General features: G+C 39.3%; 1 protein-coding gene across 5 annotated transcripts in view; it reads right to left on the reverse strand.

The window, feature by feature from the left end:
* The window catches only part of CYRIB (CYFIP related Rac1 interactor B), a 97,282-nt gene that overhangs the window by 29,063 nt on the left and 55,302 nt on the right, over window positions 1-12,917 (reverse strand). For all 5 annotated transcript variants that reach the window (XM_064507870.1, XM_064507869.1, XM_064507868.1 and 2 more), the window contains one exon: window positions 1,818-1,854. Coding sequence is in view for 2 of the 5 variants with exons in the window: in XM_064507866.1 (XP_064363936.1) it covers window positions 1,818-1,854 (37 nt within the window). In the remaining 3 variants the exon portion in view is untranslated. The remainder of the gene's footprint in view (window positions 1-1,817; window positions 1,855-12,917) is intronic.

Below are 12,917 nucleotides of genomic sequence, written 5' to 3' on the forward strand. Positions count from 1 at the left end.
GCTTTAGGACTTTGCCATTGCCACATTCACCGGTGCTTTCCTATTCACAGTGCTGCTTGGGTAGGGCTTCAGCCAGTCTTGTCAAACCCTTCAGACTGGTGATTCCCAGCTGGTTTAGGATGCTATTAAGCATTTGGCAGCTGCTTTGTCTCAGCATGGCTGGAGAAGGCAAAAACATTAGCAGTCAGAGACACCTGAACTTTAGTTCTGAAGCTGAAGTGCTGACACTTTCTTGGTTCGTAAATATTTCCCCTTCAGTACCAGAAATAATTTCACTCCCAGTTTCCTCAAAGAAAATTGAAGTTTCTTGTCATCTGCTGTCGCTGGTCTCTGTCAGTCTGTTCAAAGCGATACCCCTAGAGTTTTGCTAGCTTTTCTTAATGATTTTCATCTTCCTGAGCAGAAGCAGCACTGTCCTAGTAGAGGAATATGTAGGGGGTGTGGAAAGAGAGCACAACGAAGTGCACAAACACAGAAGGAAGCAGGATGGTGACCCCTTGGGACAGCATACTTGGCTAGACAGACCCAGGGTCCGACTCAGTAGGGTGACTCTTACACTGTATCCCTTGCAAAGGCACAGCAAGCTGTAAAGATCTGCATTGTTTCAAATTGCAACTTCGTTACTTCCAAAGTCACAGATAAGTGCCAAGAGCCATCACATGAAAATGCTACCATCTCTAGCATTAGATATTTTCCACTACAGTTTGTTACAGATAGAGAAAGTATCATTATGTGTTTGTTCTGCTCCTAGACTCCTCCCAGAAACCCACAGAGACAAAATACTGGGTAAAGGGATTGTTCATCTGAATCTGCACAGCCATTAAGCTCTCCTAAGAATTACAACAAAAATCTGAAATAGATCTCAACAAAACCAATGATTTTGCCAAACAAGTATTTTAATATATTGATCATGTATTGCAATCGGGGGCAATTATTTCAGTTACACAGTTATAATGCCTCATAATCTTTTTTCTTCAATAGGGTATACAGAGCGCTTTAGATGTGAAGCTCAGAAATGTTTTCCGCTATTGTCAACCAAACTGATGACAAATGAATTTAATCAGCTCCCCAGAATTCAAAGGGCTTTTTGATAAATCATCAGAATCAAAATCCTACTTCATATTTAGTACCTGTCAGATGAAAGACAGCTATGCTGGCACAGCACAATAAGCATGAAGTATAACACACTAATACTCTACACAGTAGCTTATGTGACAAGTAGCGGGTTTTAAAACTAGAAGGCAAAACCATCACATAAGCACATGTCCCACTTCAACCTTACAAGCTGGTTTCTGGCTTAAGGCACCTGGTCCAGAAAAGATCTGAAGTTATGTAATAACTTCAGTAAATAATAAATAAATAAATTCTAAAAAAAGAATAAAACAACATTCTCCTCATTCCAATCTTTTAAGTTTAAATACAATCTTCCAGGATAAGCTCTTAAATGTTGCCAGTCTAGTATGCTCTGTACACACTGAAAATGCCTTTTACTTCAAGCACAGAATTTCTTCACATTGCTACAGGGAAGATCCTTCAAAGCCATTTCTGCATTGTCTGTCACCAGATACTGTGCAAGGAATAAAATAAACGTTTGCAACCTTGTTTATCATCTTTAACGAAAGAGAAATGGATTAGGTTATAGATCAAAGTACTTCCTAGCAAAGAGTAGATATTTCAGAAGATATAGAAGCAACTGTGGAAAAAGGAATTCTTGAAGAGCAAATTGGCACTATTCAGCATAATCCATTTTTCTGCCCTTTAAGAGATTAGGGGAGTTTTTAAGCAGGGTAAGTTGCAGGGTAAGTTACAGTTCTTACCTACAGCCAGTGCTGCTCTCTGTTCTTGGCCTCCAGTCTGTTTTAAAAGAAAAACAAGATTATGAAAATACATTCTTTCACACCAAGTCTTTAATTTAATGTAATGCTATGGGGCCTTGTAAAAGCGAACACACATCTGTTCCAGACATTGTACTATTCTTCTCAATCTACTTTATAAAGGTAATATTGGATCTATATGACTACTACGGAAAATATGTTACAAACTAGAATGCAGACCTGTGTTTTATCTGTAGGCATGTAAATAAACAGAGAAGCAATTTGATTATTTGGCAAAAAAGCTTGTTTCTAGGGAAAAGGTTGCTAGCATCAGATCCTATCTGTAAGAACACACATGCCATAATAAACAATTATCAGCAGGTCAAAGCTGCAATAAAATATGAGTGGTAAAATGTTTCACTTGCAGCAAGAGACAAACCTTAAAAAGACAGATAGTAGTAACATGATATCCTTAATTCAGTCACACAAACTAGCTCTTGAAAAATCCACGGCCTGTATGCTGACCTCCAGAAGACGCAGGCACTAAGCATTCTCAAGGCATCACTGGAAAGCATTTATTCAGTCAGGAAAACCAGCCTTCTTGGACAGCTTCGGTCTCTTATACACATTATTAACTACTGTCTTATGGTTAGTTCAATAATTCTGTCAATATTACACTGTAAAAGAGAAAATACACCCGTGTCTAATAAAGCCTCTTTGGAAATATTACAGGATACCAGTGTAAAGGTTATCATGCAACATTACCTACGGGAGGCTCTGAAGAACCACAGCACCATGGGCAAGTGCAGAACAGAGATCCTAGCCAGAGCGTCTCTCCACAGCCTGCAGAACTGAACAGACTGACCACGGGCAAATGACGGATGCCAGACACTGCTGGGACTACCAGAGCTTATTTCACCATTCTTTGCAGTGCAGGCGCTGAGGCCTCTCCCTCCATAGGGCCTTACCCCTTGACTGTGATGGCTTTATATCTGAGTAGCACCTGCTGCTTCCTTCGCCAACTGGTTCAGCTTCCTCATGGTCTCTCGATAAGAGAGACTTGTAGAGCAAGAGCCAATGTGGTTTCAGCACAAAAAGACAGTTAACAGCATGATCTTTGTAGGAGTGGCTGTGATTCCGTAAATCCCATCTACGCTCACTAGACACGGTTTTTTTCCTTCCTTAGGACTGCCGACTGCCCAATTCATGCTTTGAGACAAACAACAAAAGTTAAACGCTGACTGGAAAACACTGGTTGCCTACAGGCCAGTGACAAACACAGCCCACGTCTTCAGCAGTGAAACCAAAACCAAAGCCAGGCCCAACATAAAAGTTATCTGAAAAAGCTGATTTCCTGAAATGAAAATATAATAGTAATAAAAAAAACATGACAAAACAGATGAGAACATAAAAATTTCTACCTAAAAAAAGATTCTGGAGTAGCCCAGAGCTTCGATTCAGGTAGTTTTGGCTGACAGTCCAAGTTAATTCACTGAGCTAGTCACAAACAAGAAAAGTCCAAATTCATTAGAACAACCAGAGTACTAAAAAAATTAGTATCGGGGGGGGGGGCTGGGACTTTTTTTTTTTTTTTTTTAAAAAAAGTGTTTATTAGCAGTATTATTTCACGCCTACATAAAACAACTCCCCCTAGAAATCGCTAGCTCCTCTTTCCAGGCAGAATACTGCCTTTATAGACACAAGCACTTCACCCTTGCAAGAGAAGTGTGCTGATGCTTAGGTAGCTTGTCCTGAAGACTTATAAGGACGAGTTAAATTTAACATTAACAGTGTCTTGCAGAACTCTCATAACAGCTACAACACGAGGAGGCGAAGAAGGTGAGCGCAAAGTCATTAGGCAAAAGCGAAGCAAACAGAAAAGCTGAGAATTATAGGTCAGTTAGGCTAACATCAATAACAGGCAAGCAGATGTTAGCGCAGGAACCCATTAACCGGATTCCTACCTTTTAATACCAATGAGCATGCTGTCATGCAAAATAGGTCAGACTAAACCAAACTGATAGCTCGAAATGTGCTCATACTGGCAAGCTGATAGATACTTGATTTTTGCACAGCAAGACTTCATATCAAGTGATATTGTAAATTTAGAGGTTAACACTGGGCTATACAATAAAGCACAAGCTAAACGGATAAGGAATTAACTCATAGGTCTCCAGCAATCAATGGGATATAACCACTGAACACCCATTAAAAATGGCCAGATGTTAAGTTAATAGGGTGAGGGATTCAGTACGTGACTCATTTTTGGAAGATGCACCTCGACTGAGACACACCAGAGTATGTGAATAATGAGCAGCCGGCTATGCAGAGTGCATTACGCGGGTGCTCCCACTTAGTGCGCAGGATCTGCACTATATCCGAGCTCCCTTCTGACTTGGCTTCTTAAGGTCTGGATCTGCAGAAAAATAGTTTCCTGTATTATCAAGAGGCACAAGAAGAGACATGTAGACTATACAATTTAACAGGTAGTGCAAACTGACTAATACAGAATCAAGCATTTTTCCTAGCATTTGCTACTCTGAGGCAGTCAAATGTTTAACTTATGTTATGGAGAGAAGCAGTTCTGGGCAGAAAAGTATCTTTTATTCCATGAGTTAAAGCTCATGGGGTTTTTATACCATTTTATGGAGTCAAACAGCAGAAAGATTTATACCTCTCACTTTAGGAATCTCTATTTTTTTTATATATATATATATGTATGTGTGTGTGTGTGTGTGTTTGTGTATACATATATATGCATATATACACACACAGAAACACATATACACACAAACACACCTGTGTGTATACACATGTGCATACACATATATACGGGCACCAAACTTTTCTTATGGTCTATGACTTGCAGCCTAACTTCCCTACAACAGACACAGGCCAAAGCATATGCTAATATCTTAGGCCAACTACAGCAGGAATTCAAAGGGCTGCCACAGCAGTTGGAGTAGAAATGTCTACAGCCATTAGAGAGGAGCAGTGAATCATCTCAACTGCAGCCATCCATTTTCAGAAGAAAACAAAACCAAGTATCATTCAGTTTGCCAGAGGAAAAGTCTGAAGTTAAGAGAAGTCAAATGTTACCCAAATATAAAAGACTCGCTAAGTAAACTTGCCATCACTGTGGATAAGGAAGTTTGAAAAGATTTGTAACAGGCTAAAACCACTGAATGAGCCCTGTGTTTTGGGTGTCCATCTTAGACTGGAACTGCTACTGCTCAACTCAGCAGCACATGAAAACAGGTTTTTGAAAGAGCACAAACTAACTCGTAACTTCCAGTATGAAACCAGCATCTTCTGCCCAACCCTGACTGAACTGAGAAGCCTCTACACATAGGCATAGACTTGGATTGACAGTTGCTTACAAGAAGGTGATTTTGCAGCTAACATTCAGTTTTTTCTGGCTCTGATGAACCAATAACATTGAGTAGACAGCAACTTTGTAATGAGACTCTAGATTACTTTCAGTGTAATGGATTGGCATACCAGCTCATCAGAAAACTCGAGAGCAAAGTACTTCATAAAACTATCAAGCTTATAACACCACTAAAAGAAAGCCCACAAAGGCATTTCTGTACTCCATATTAAGTACCAGGCATGCAGACTTTACTGCTCTTCAAAAAAACACTCCAATTTGCTACTTTTGCATAGAAAGCATTTAGAACTGCTTCTCTGAAGTTCAAGACTGCCATAAGCTTTCCCTTGCTAAGTACCACCAACTTGAAAAACTTAGCGCAAGCCAGAGGTGGACTATGGCACAGATGTTCTCAGTCCACAAATCTTAACCATCTGTCCTCATATTACTGAACAAAATAGGACCTGGTTCAAAGACTGTAGTGCTCAGGGCAATTTCTAGACACTCCTGCTTTCTTCCCTCAGTCACAAGCTTGAAATTAAATTCAAGAAAGACACCCCAAACCCTAGGTACTCTTGGAATTAGAAGCACACATTAAAATATACAATAAGAACAACACAACACAGAACCAACCCTAAGCCACATATATCCCACACCTTGTGGGTAATGGAAAAGAACGTAAAGAAATGTTTAGTAATAAAACTTACATTTTACATTACTAACAATAGCAGGTGGCTAATCTACAGAAAGTAAATCAAAGCTAAGATCAAGATCATGTTTCAAAGAAAGCTTCAGGGCATCTGCAGAGGAACCTCTGTTTAATGCTAGATGGAAACCAGCTCCCAGATTAACACTAGCAATTCTAAAAGAAGGTTCTGCTATATACATAGGGTTATCAAATATTCAGTTAAACCTATATAATGGTGGTAAGTGTATCTGTCACTAGTACAAAGTTACCTTAGTTCATATAAAACAGCTCAAATCTTTCTTCTCTGTTCATTGCCTGGTCAGCCTTCTAAAGCTAAATGGGATCCTTAAGTCTATGTGTTATATTAAGCCTTTCCCTATCCTATAACATTTCTCAAAGCTGCTTTGTAGTCTCTCTCATTAATTACTAAACTAAAGCCTGTTTTAAAAGGTTTATAATTTAATGATGGAAATAGCAGTCCAAATAAAAACTTCTTGGGAGTTCGGGACCTGTATTAGACATCTGCCAAAAGCACAGATGTTATGCTTTTGGTCTTCTGTTCACAGATTAAAATGCAATATAGCTGGTATGAACTCTTCATACCCTCCATCCAAATGTCTATAGACACATGCAGTTCCATCTGCCAAATTTAGTGCAAGTAGCTGTTCAGCTGTACTACAAGCGAGGTCCACAAAGCACGATTTCGGTTTCTCTGTAACTCAGTCTGAAGATCTGGCTTCAAAGTAATACAGCAATGAGCTATCAGGTTTGCTTTGAAGTAAATATTTCAAGGAAGTTTAGGTGTCGCACTACACTAACAACAAGAATGACTGGGTTATACTCTTGTTATCTGAAAAGGTTAAAAAATTAAGAACCTTGTATGGTATAAAAAGATATTAACAGATATACGAGCCTAATGTTCTGCACGAAAACTTATATTGCATCTACCTCCAACAGAAATTTAACTTATGGGAATGGGAAAACACCTCAACAAGTTCTTCTGAAGGAATGCGCTATTTAGCACGGCTAAGAGCTTCCATTCTTTGAAAGTACTCTAAAAAAGAGCCATGATTTACCTAATGCTACATTGACATGAAGAATCATAAGGCAAATTATAAAATTTATAGAAAGTTACAGTTAAGACCCTTAAAGTACAAGCTACTTATAGCTATATTTTCCAAAGTAAACCATTACCTTGATAGATAATTGAATAGGTAAAATTCAGGCAGCAAATGATGCTAGCTAAAGCTCAGAGGCTTAGTGGAAATGGTAAGATGAACCATCATAATCTTGTTTTTTTCATACTTTCAAAGTTTTACATAGAAAAAAAAAGTGCAAGCTGAAGTTCAAGTAGAAAGCATTTTTCACCAAATCAGAAAATTAATTTGAATATTTCCAAATAATCCTTATTGATTTCTCAAAGCTAGATGTTAGGTAACCAGAAGAAAAACAAGGACTTTCAGGAAAATAAGGACTGGGGGGAGGGAGAAGAAGGGAAGCAGAACCAATGTGCAGGCTATGCAACTTCCTGTTTTGCTGCAAACCGCAAAAAAATTACTGCCTAACAGTAAATCATTCAAACGACTGAACTTGCTATTTCTGAAAGCATATTACTGCCTATATTTCTTTTGAACTGTCATAAATCTATATTCTGAAGTGATTTAGTACCGCATATATTACGCACGCAGAATTTTGAAGAACTATCAGTCAGGTTTTCTCTACTCAAAAAGTACTCAAGTATTCCTGCACTGGAAATAGGTATTGAACATCTTTATAACCCTGAACGATACTGTGGTTTGCTGCCTCTTGCATGTTTAATTCCCGTATGACTATGTAACATTGCTATTTGTCTACAGTTGATGCCTCCTTTGATGTTATGCTGTTAACACCCATATTTGAAGTGTTCCTGGATACCAACGAAGTGATTCAACTGCTTCTCATCTGAGCCATATGAACGGTATCATGTCTTAAGACTATGACAAAGTTTAAGATGGAAAGTTTTGAATGACTCATTAATAACAGCACAACAGAAACAAAACAGCACCCTGTCCCAGAAAGTTTGCAGCAAGACTCATCGAGTTGCATGATGAAAATGATAAGGCAAAAAATTAAAAGGTCTTTCCCAGTGAACATTATTAGTAGTATATTGTCAGCTCTAAGCAAGCTCAATTAAGGCCCAGGGCCCTATATAATAACACTTACACAGAGGGGTCAGAGTAAACACTGAGTCCTGCCTTCAGGACTACATTAGGTCATATGAGCAGAAAGAAATGTATATTATAAAAAAACAAAATAAGAGAACAGAGCAACTTACCACCTAAAACATATTTTTACCAGTTTTGGTGATTTCTAACTATAAATTGGTTCCCAACGGCAGCAGAAATTGAGAGCCCGACCTCACGACAGAGCTCTGGGTGCAGCAGCAATGGGGGCCGAGAGCCACCAGGTGTCCGATGGCCACAGCAGCTCCGCTCCGGCCACAGTAACCGCAATATGGTGCCGAGGCTCTTGAAAGCACCTCCAGCCTGCCTAAGCGTGGCCCGAGAGCTCTACCTGGCCACCTACATGGAAATATCTATAACGACTGTTCCAGCCAAAAACCAGGAAGCTTTTCAGATATACCAAACAATAACAAGTCACTAATAGAAGACTGGAATTATTTAAAAAAAAAGAAAAACGTGGATGATTAGTTGCAGGTAAAAATGATAAGGAACAACACTAGTAAGAATTGTGTCAATCACTCTTCACACAAATACCCTGCCGCCCACTGAGACACACTCGCTAGCCCTAACTGTTCAGACAGGACCAATCTGACCAGCTCATTTTAACCTGTGACCTGAAACATTTACTGGGTAACATTTAACTTGGAAGCATGCACAAAAATCACAGTTACATATGAACACAGGACCACAAATATAGGACAAAATATGGGAACACAAAAGTCTCAGGCAAGGTCCTTACTGAACAGCTACATCCCCCAGACGGACGTCCAATCCCTACTGCTGCAGCCCCATGCTTGCAGGAGCGGCCTGAAGGCAGCGTGGCCCCAGGGCGGCTGCAGCAGCAAGCTGAAACCAGACCTGAAGGACCAAATGTCAGTAGTCCTGTTCCCTACTAGGGGAGAGGGGACCAAAAAAGCAAAGCCCCCTCCCTAGAAATTTCCTTTAAGAAGCATTTAAGAGCCCTTCTGTAAGTCAGGAAGTGAAGAAGCAACATTTGGCATTGACCTGACAGAAGAGGCCCCGCAGTACACAGCGCAAAAGCCTCATCACCTGCTCCACAAGCACAGCTTTGTAGGTCAGATGTTTCCCTCGCGAAAAAAGTTTACATATTTTGCAGGTCTGTTTAAAAGCGACTTTTAAAAAGTCAAAACAATCCTTAAATTAATGTGTTTGATTGGAAGGTTCATTGAACAAACAGAACTAAACACTTCATGTTGTCTTGAGCAATTATTTACAGGTAAAGGAAAAACAGCAGCTTTCCTTCATAAACAAAACGGCATGGTGAAAGGCTCGAGCAGAGCACAGAGCGACTATGCAAGCCACTAAACCAGAAAAAATCATTTTGTTTTTTTAACTTTACCCTAAGTCTTGCAGTAGGACTACTTCATTCAAAGAAAGGGTATTTTGGAGGACTTCTACACTGACCATCCTGCTTCATTCAGTCTAACCGGTCCCTCATCATTTTCAGATCTACCACCATTTTCATTCAAGCTTTTAAATAATTATAAGCCCCCTGTGGGAGTAGAGATACTGCATTACAGCACATCAGCAGAGACAGTTTTACTTGCATTCAATGGTAATATGCACTACTAGAGTTTAACACACACAGGATTGCCCAGAACTTTTTAGGCCCATCAATCTATTTCAATGCTATTATGACCAACCACATTAAACAAGCCCCAAGATACATTATGGCAATAAATAGGAGACAGCTCAGTTTGGATTAAAAAGTCAGCTGTTTCTGTTTCTTGCCTTAGATACCAGCATTAATACAAAATAAATCCACGCTGGTAAAAGACGAGCCAAATGATGAAGAGTTCTACCAAAATATTTTCTAGACAGTGACAACAACGCAAAGAGAAGCTGTACTTAACATCCAGCTTCAAAGCAGCATTTCAATACCCCCATCATTACACAGCTGAGACAAATCAATTCCCCAAGCTCTGCTGAACTGTAAATAGGATTTATAGGCAAACCTACAGCAATAGATTTACAACAATACTATCAAAGCAGATTGTTTTTAACTTGTGGCACAAATGGGAAGTAAAAGTGGTTTCAGTTGTCAGAAAGATGTACATTTTTCTTTGTGTATTTACAGTATGTGACCTCATTGTGAATGATTTTTCTTTTACCCTAATGGTTCTCGTATTATCCTACTGTTGCTATCTCGTTGACTCTACGATGAAAGCTTTCCAAGCTATTCAAAAGCATTTTTAACTTCACTACTTTTTATATTGGTTACATAATATTTCCCCAAATAAGAAAGCTGCTTTGGAAAGCACACGCTAAAAGCTGCACATTTTATTTAACACCTATTTCCTGGTTTAATAGAGGAAACATTTAGGGTCGAGCAAAACAGAACAGAACCTGGCATTATATCTCTTGCAGCACGTTTAACTTTCATATAAACTTCCCAGACAGTCAAAGCCATGCAGAAGTGCATAACATATGCAAGATGGCTTTTCTCAGCACATGACCTGTTCTGGATGAGATCATCTGCTACTAACCTTTTGTGCACAGAGGTATGGGGACAAATAGGAACCCCCCCCCCCCTTTTTTTTTTTTTTTTGTCTACCACATGTTAAGCCGTTTGCACTAAAGACCAGAATTGTTACAGAAGAGATTTTCAAGATACTGTCCAAAAGGAAGGACTACATTTAAAGTTTTGTCAGTCGGACAACTGCTGCTCTTAGAAGAGCTACACAAGCCACAACAAAGAGTTCTCACAACTAATAAGATGACTGCAGGCATGCATTTGCTTCCACTTTGCACACATAATACGGAAGGTGTTTTCATATTTACTAAGTTAAAATGCAAAATCTGTTAATCCACAGACAGTACAATATCAATGCTGCAACAGAGACTCCTTAACATGATAAGCAGTTGACTCTTCCCCCCCCCCATCATCATTACAGGGGACTAATTCAAAGTTGCACAGAAAATTTTTTAAATTTTTTGTGCATGCAGGTAAGAGATACAGCTCTAAGACAAGAATGAATAGTTATCAGGGATTATACCCAAAAGCAGGAGATAATAATAAAGATCTTCTCTAAATGACCCTGATACTTGGAAAAAAATTCTATACAAGTCAGTAAACGTAATGAAACAGAAAAGCTACTACATGAAAAATAGGAAAAACAGTAAAATATCTCATGTCTGTCAGCATCTGTGATAGTGGGCAGCTGAAACATCACAACCAAAAGGAATAAACCTGGATAAAGCAGGCATGCTTGTTGCAGACAGCTGTCTGGGCTACTCTGCACCAGACCCAGGTCCACTGGCTTAGTATTCCTGGCTCAGCACCAGTCACGCAAGGCCCAGGCACTCTCTACCCCGAGTGGTGTTTATAGACCAAACTGTTCAGCATATTCCCAAAGTTGGGGCCTGATCCAAGTCCAGGACCCAGAACTAAGCAGCCCTGCTTGGCCCTAAAAGAAATGTTGAAGTAATACAAGTATTTTACCACTGCTGCAGACGAAGAGCTGCTTTCTAGGATTTTCCAGTGTCACTAAGCATGGCCATCCCATTTAACTTGTCCTTCTTGGGGTGAAAGGAGGGAAGGGGAAAGGAAGCTGGAAACGGACAGATGAATCCTAGCACTCCTCTGAACTGCTAGGCTAATCAGCTTTTCAATTTTCCATACAGAAAACTATGCTGTTAATTTTAGTGACAGACATACACAGTTTGTTCATATCATATACAATCAGAATAATCCAAAGGATTAAATTAAAGTTGACTCTTGGATAATTAGTGTGGTTCAAAAGTTGTTTTGATAATACAATGCTCTGTTATCTCAAACTGTGACATGCAATGTGCCACAGATTCTCTCTTCTGCAAGTTGAGGGCCATGCATTTTCGGATTTGGGATTTGAGAAGAAGTTCCATACATATCTTAGCGTCAGGGACCACCACCTCACAGACTCGGGCACCAAAGTTCTTGAAATTAGTGCATCCAAATAGCCGTACTATGCAAATCATTTTTATATAAGACAGACTACATAAAGTCAGACGCTGTTTTCACTGCGCTGTTTCTGACAGATGCACACTATTGACCACTGCAAGCCTTCAAAACTTACCTGTTATTAATGCAAGTTTGGCCAAGTAACTGAACAAAGTGTTTTAACGTTCTTTATCAATGCTGATTATAGCAAAAGCTACTCAACACAATTTCATAAAGCTATCCTCAATTGCTTATAAAACTAAAGCAAATTAACTGGCACAGGAAGCTTAATACAGCATCTGTAAATATTTGGGTCATGAAAGGGTAATGCTTCCTTACTGGCGAGGATGCTTCTTCTCGCCACATTTAACCTTGGACCCAGCTGTTTGTCCCATTCAGGACAAAGAACCTTCTCCTGACACTAGTTTACTTAGTTCTGTAGCTCAAGTAGTAACAGTAATAAAAGTTTAAGATTCAGGTTTTGTCAGCAGTATTTAGTAAGGGGTAATCACAGAGGAAAACTGAATGCATATTTAATTTATCACACTGTGGATGTTTTCCCCTCCACTGAAGAATGCTACTTCATTTACAACATGATGTATTTGAGAAGCTAGCTGTAAATCCAGTATCTCCTATCTCAGGAAAAAGAGTAATTAAAAGCACATTAAGGACATTTTCTAAAGCATCTGAACTGAGCATGCTTAGCCATGTTCTACACCTAAATTGTATTTCTTTAAAGTTTCCTTTTTCCCTCCCTTCAGTCTTCAAAGCATCAGATGTGAAGCTGCACTGTTGGCACTACTACATTTCAAATCGATAGTCTTTGTATAGTAAGCGATACAGACACAATATTTCAGTCAGAATAGAAAATACAAATAGACGA

The sequence above is a fragment of the Dromaius novaehollandiae genome, chromosome 2, assembly GCF_036370855.1.
Source record: "Dromaius novaehollandiae isolate bDroNov1 chromosome 2, bDroNov1.hap1, whole genome shotgun sequence".
Classification (NCBI taxonomy): domain Eukaryota; kingdom Metazoa; phylum Chordata; class Aves; order Casuariiformes; family Dromaiidae; genus Dromaius; species Dromaius novaehollandiae.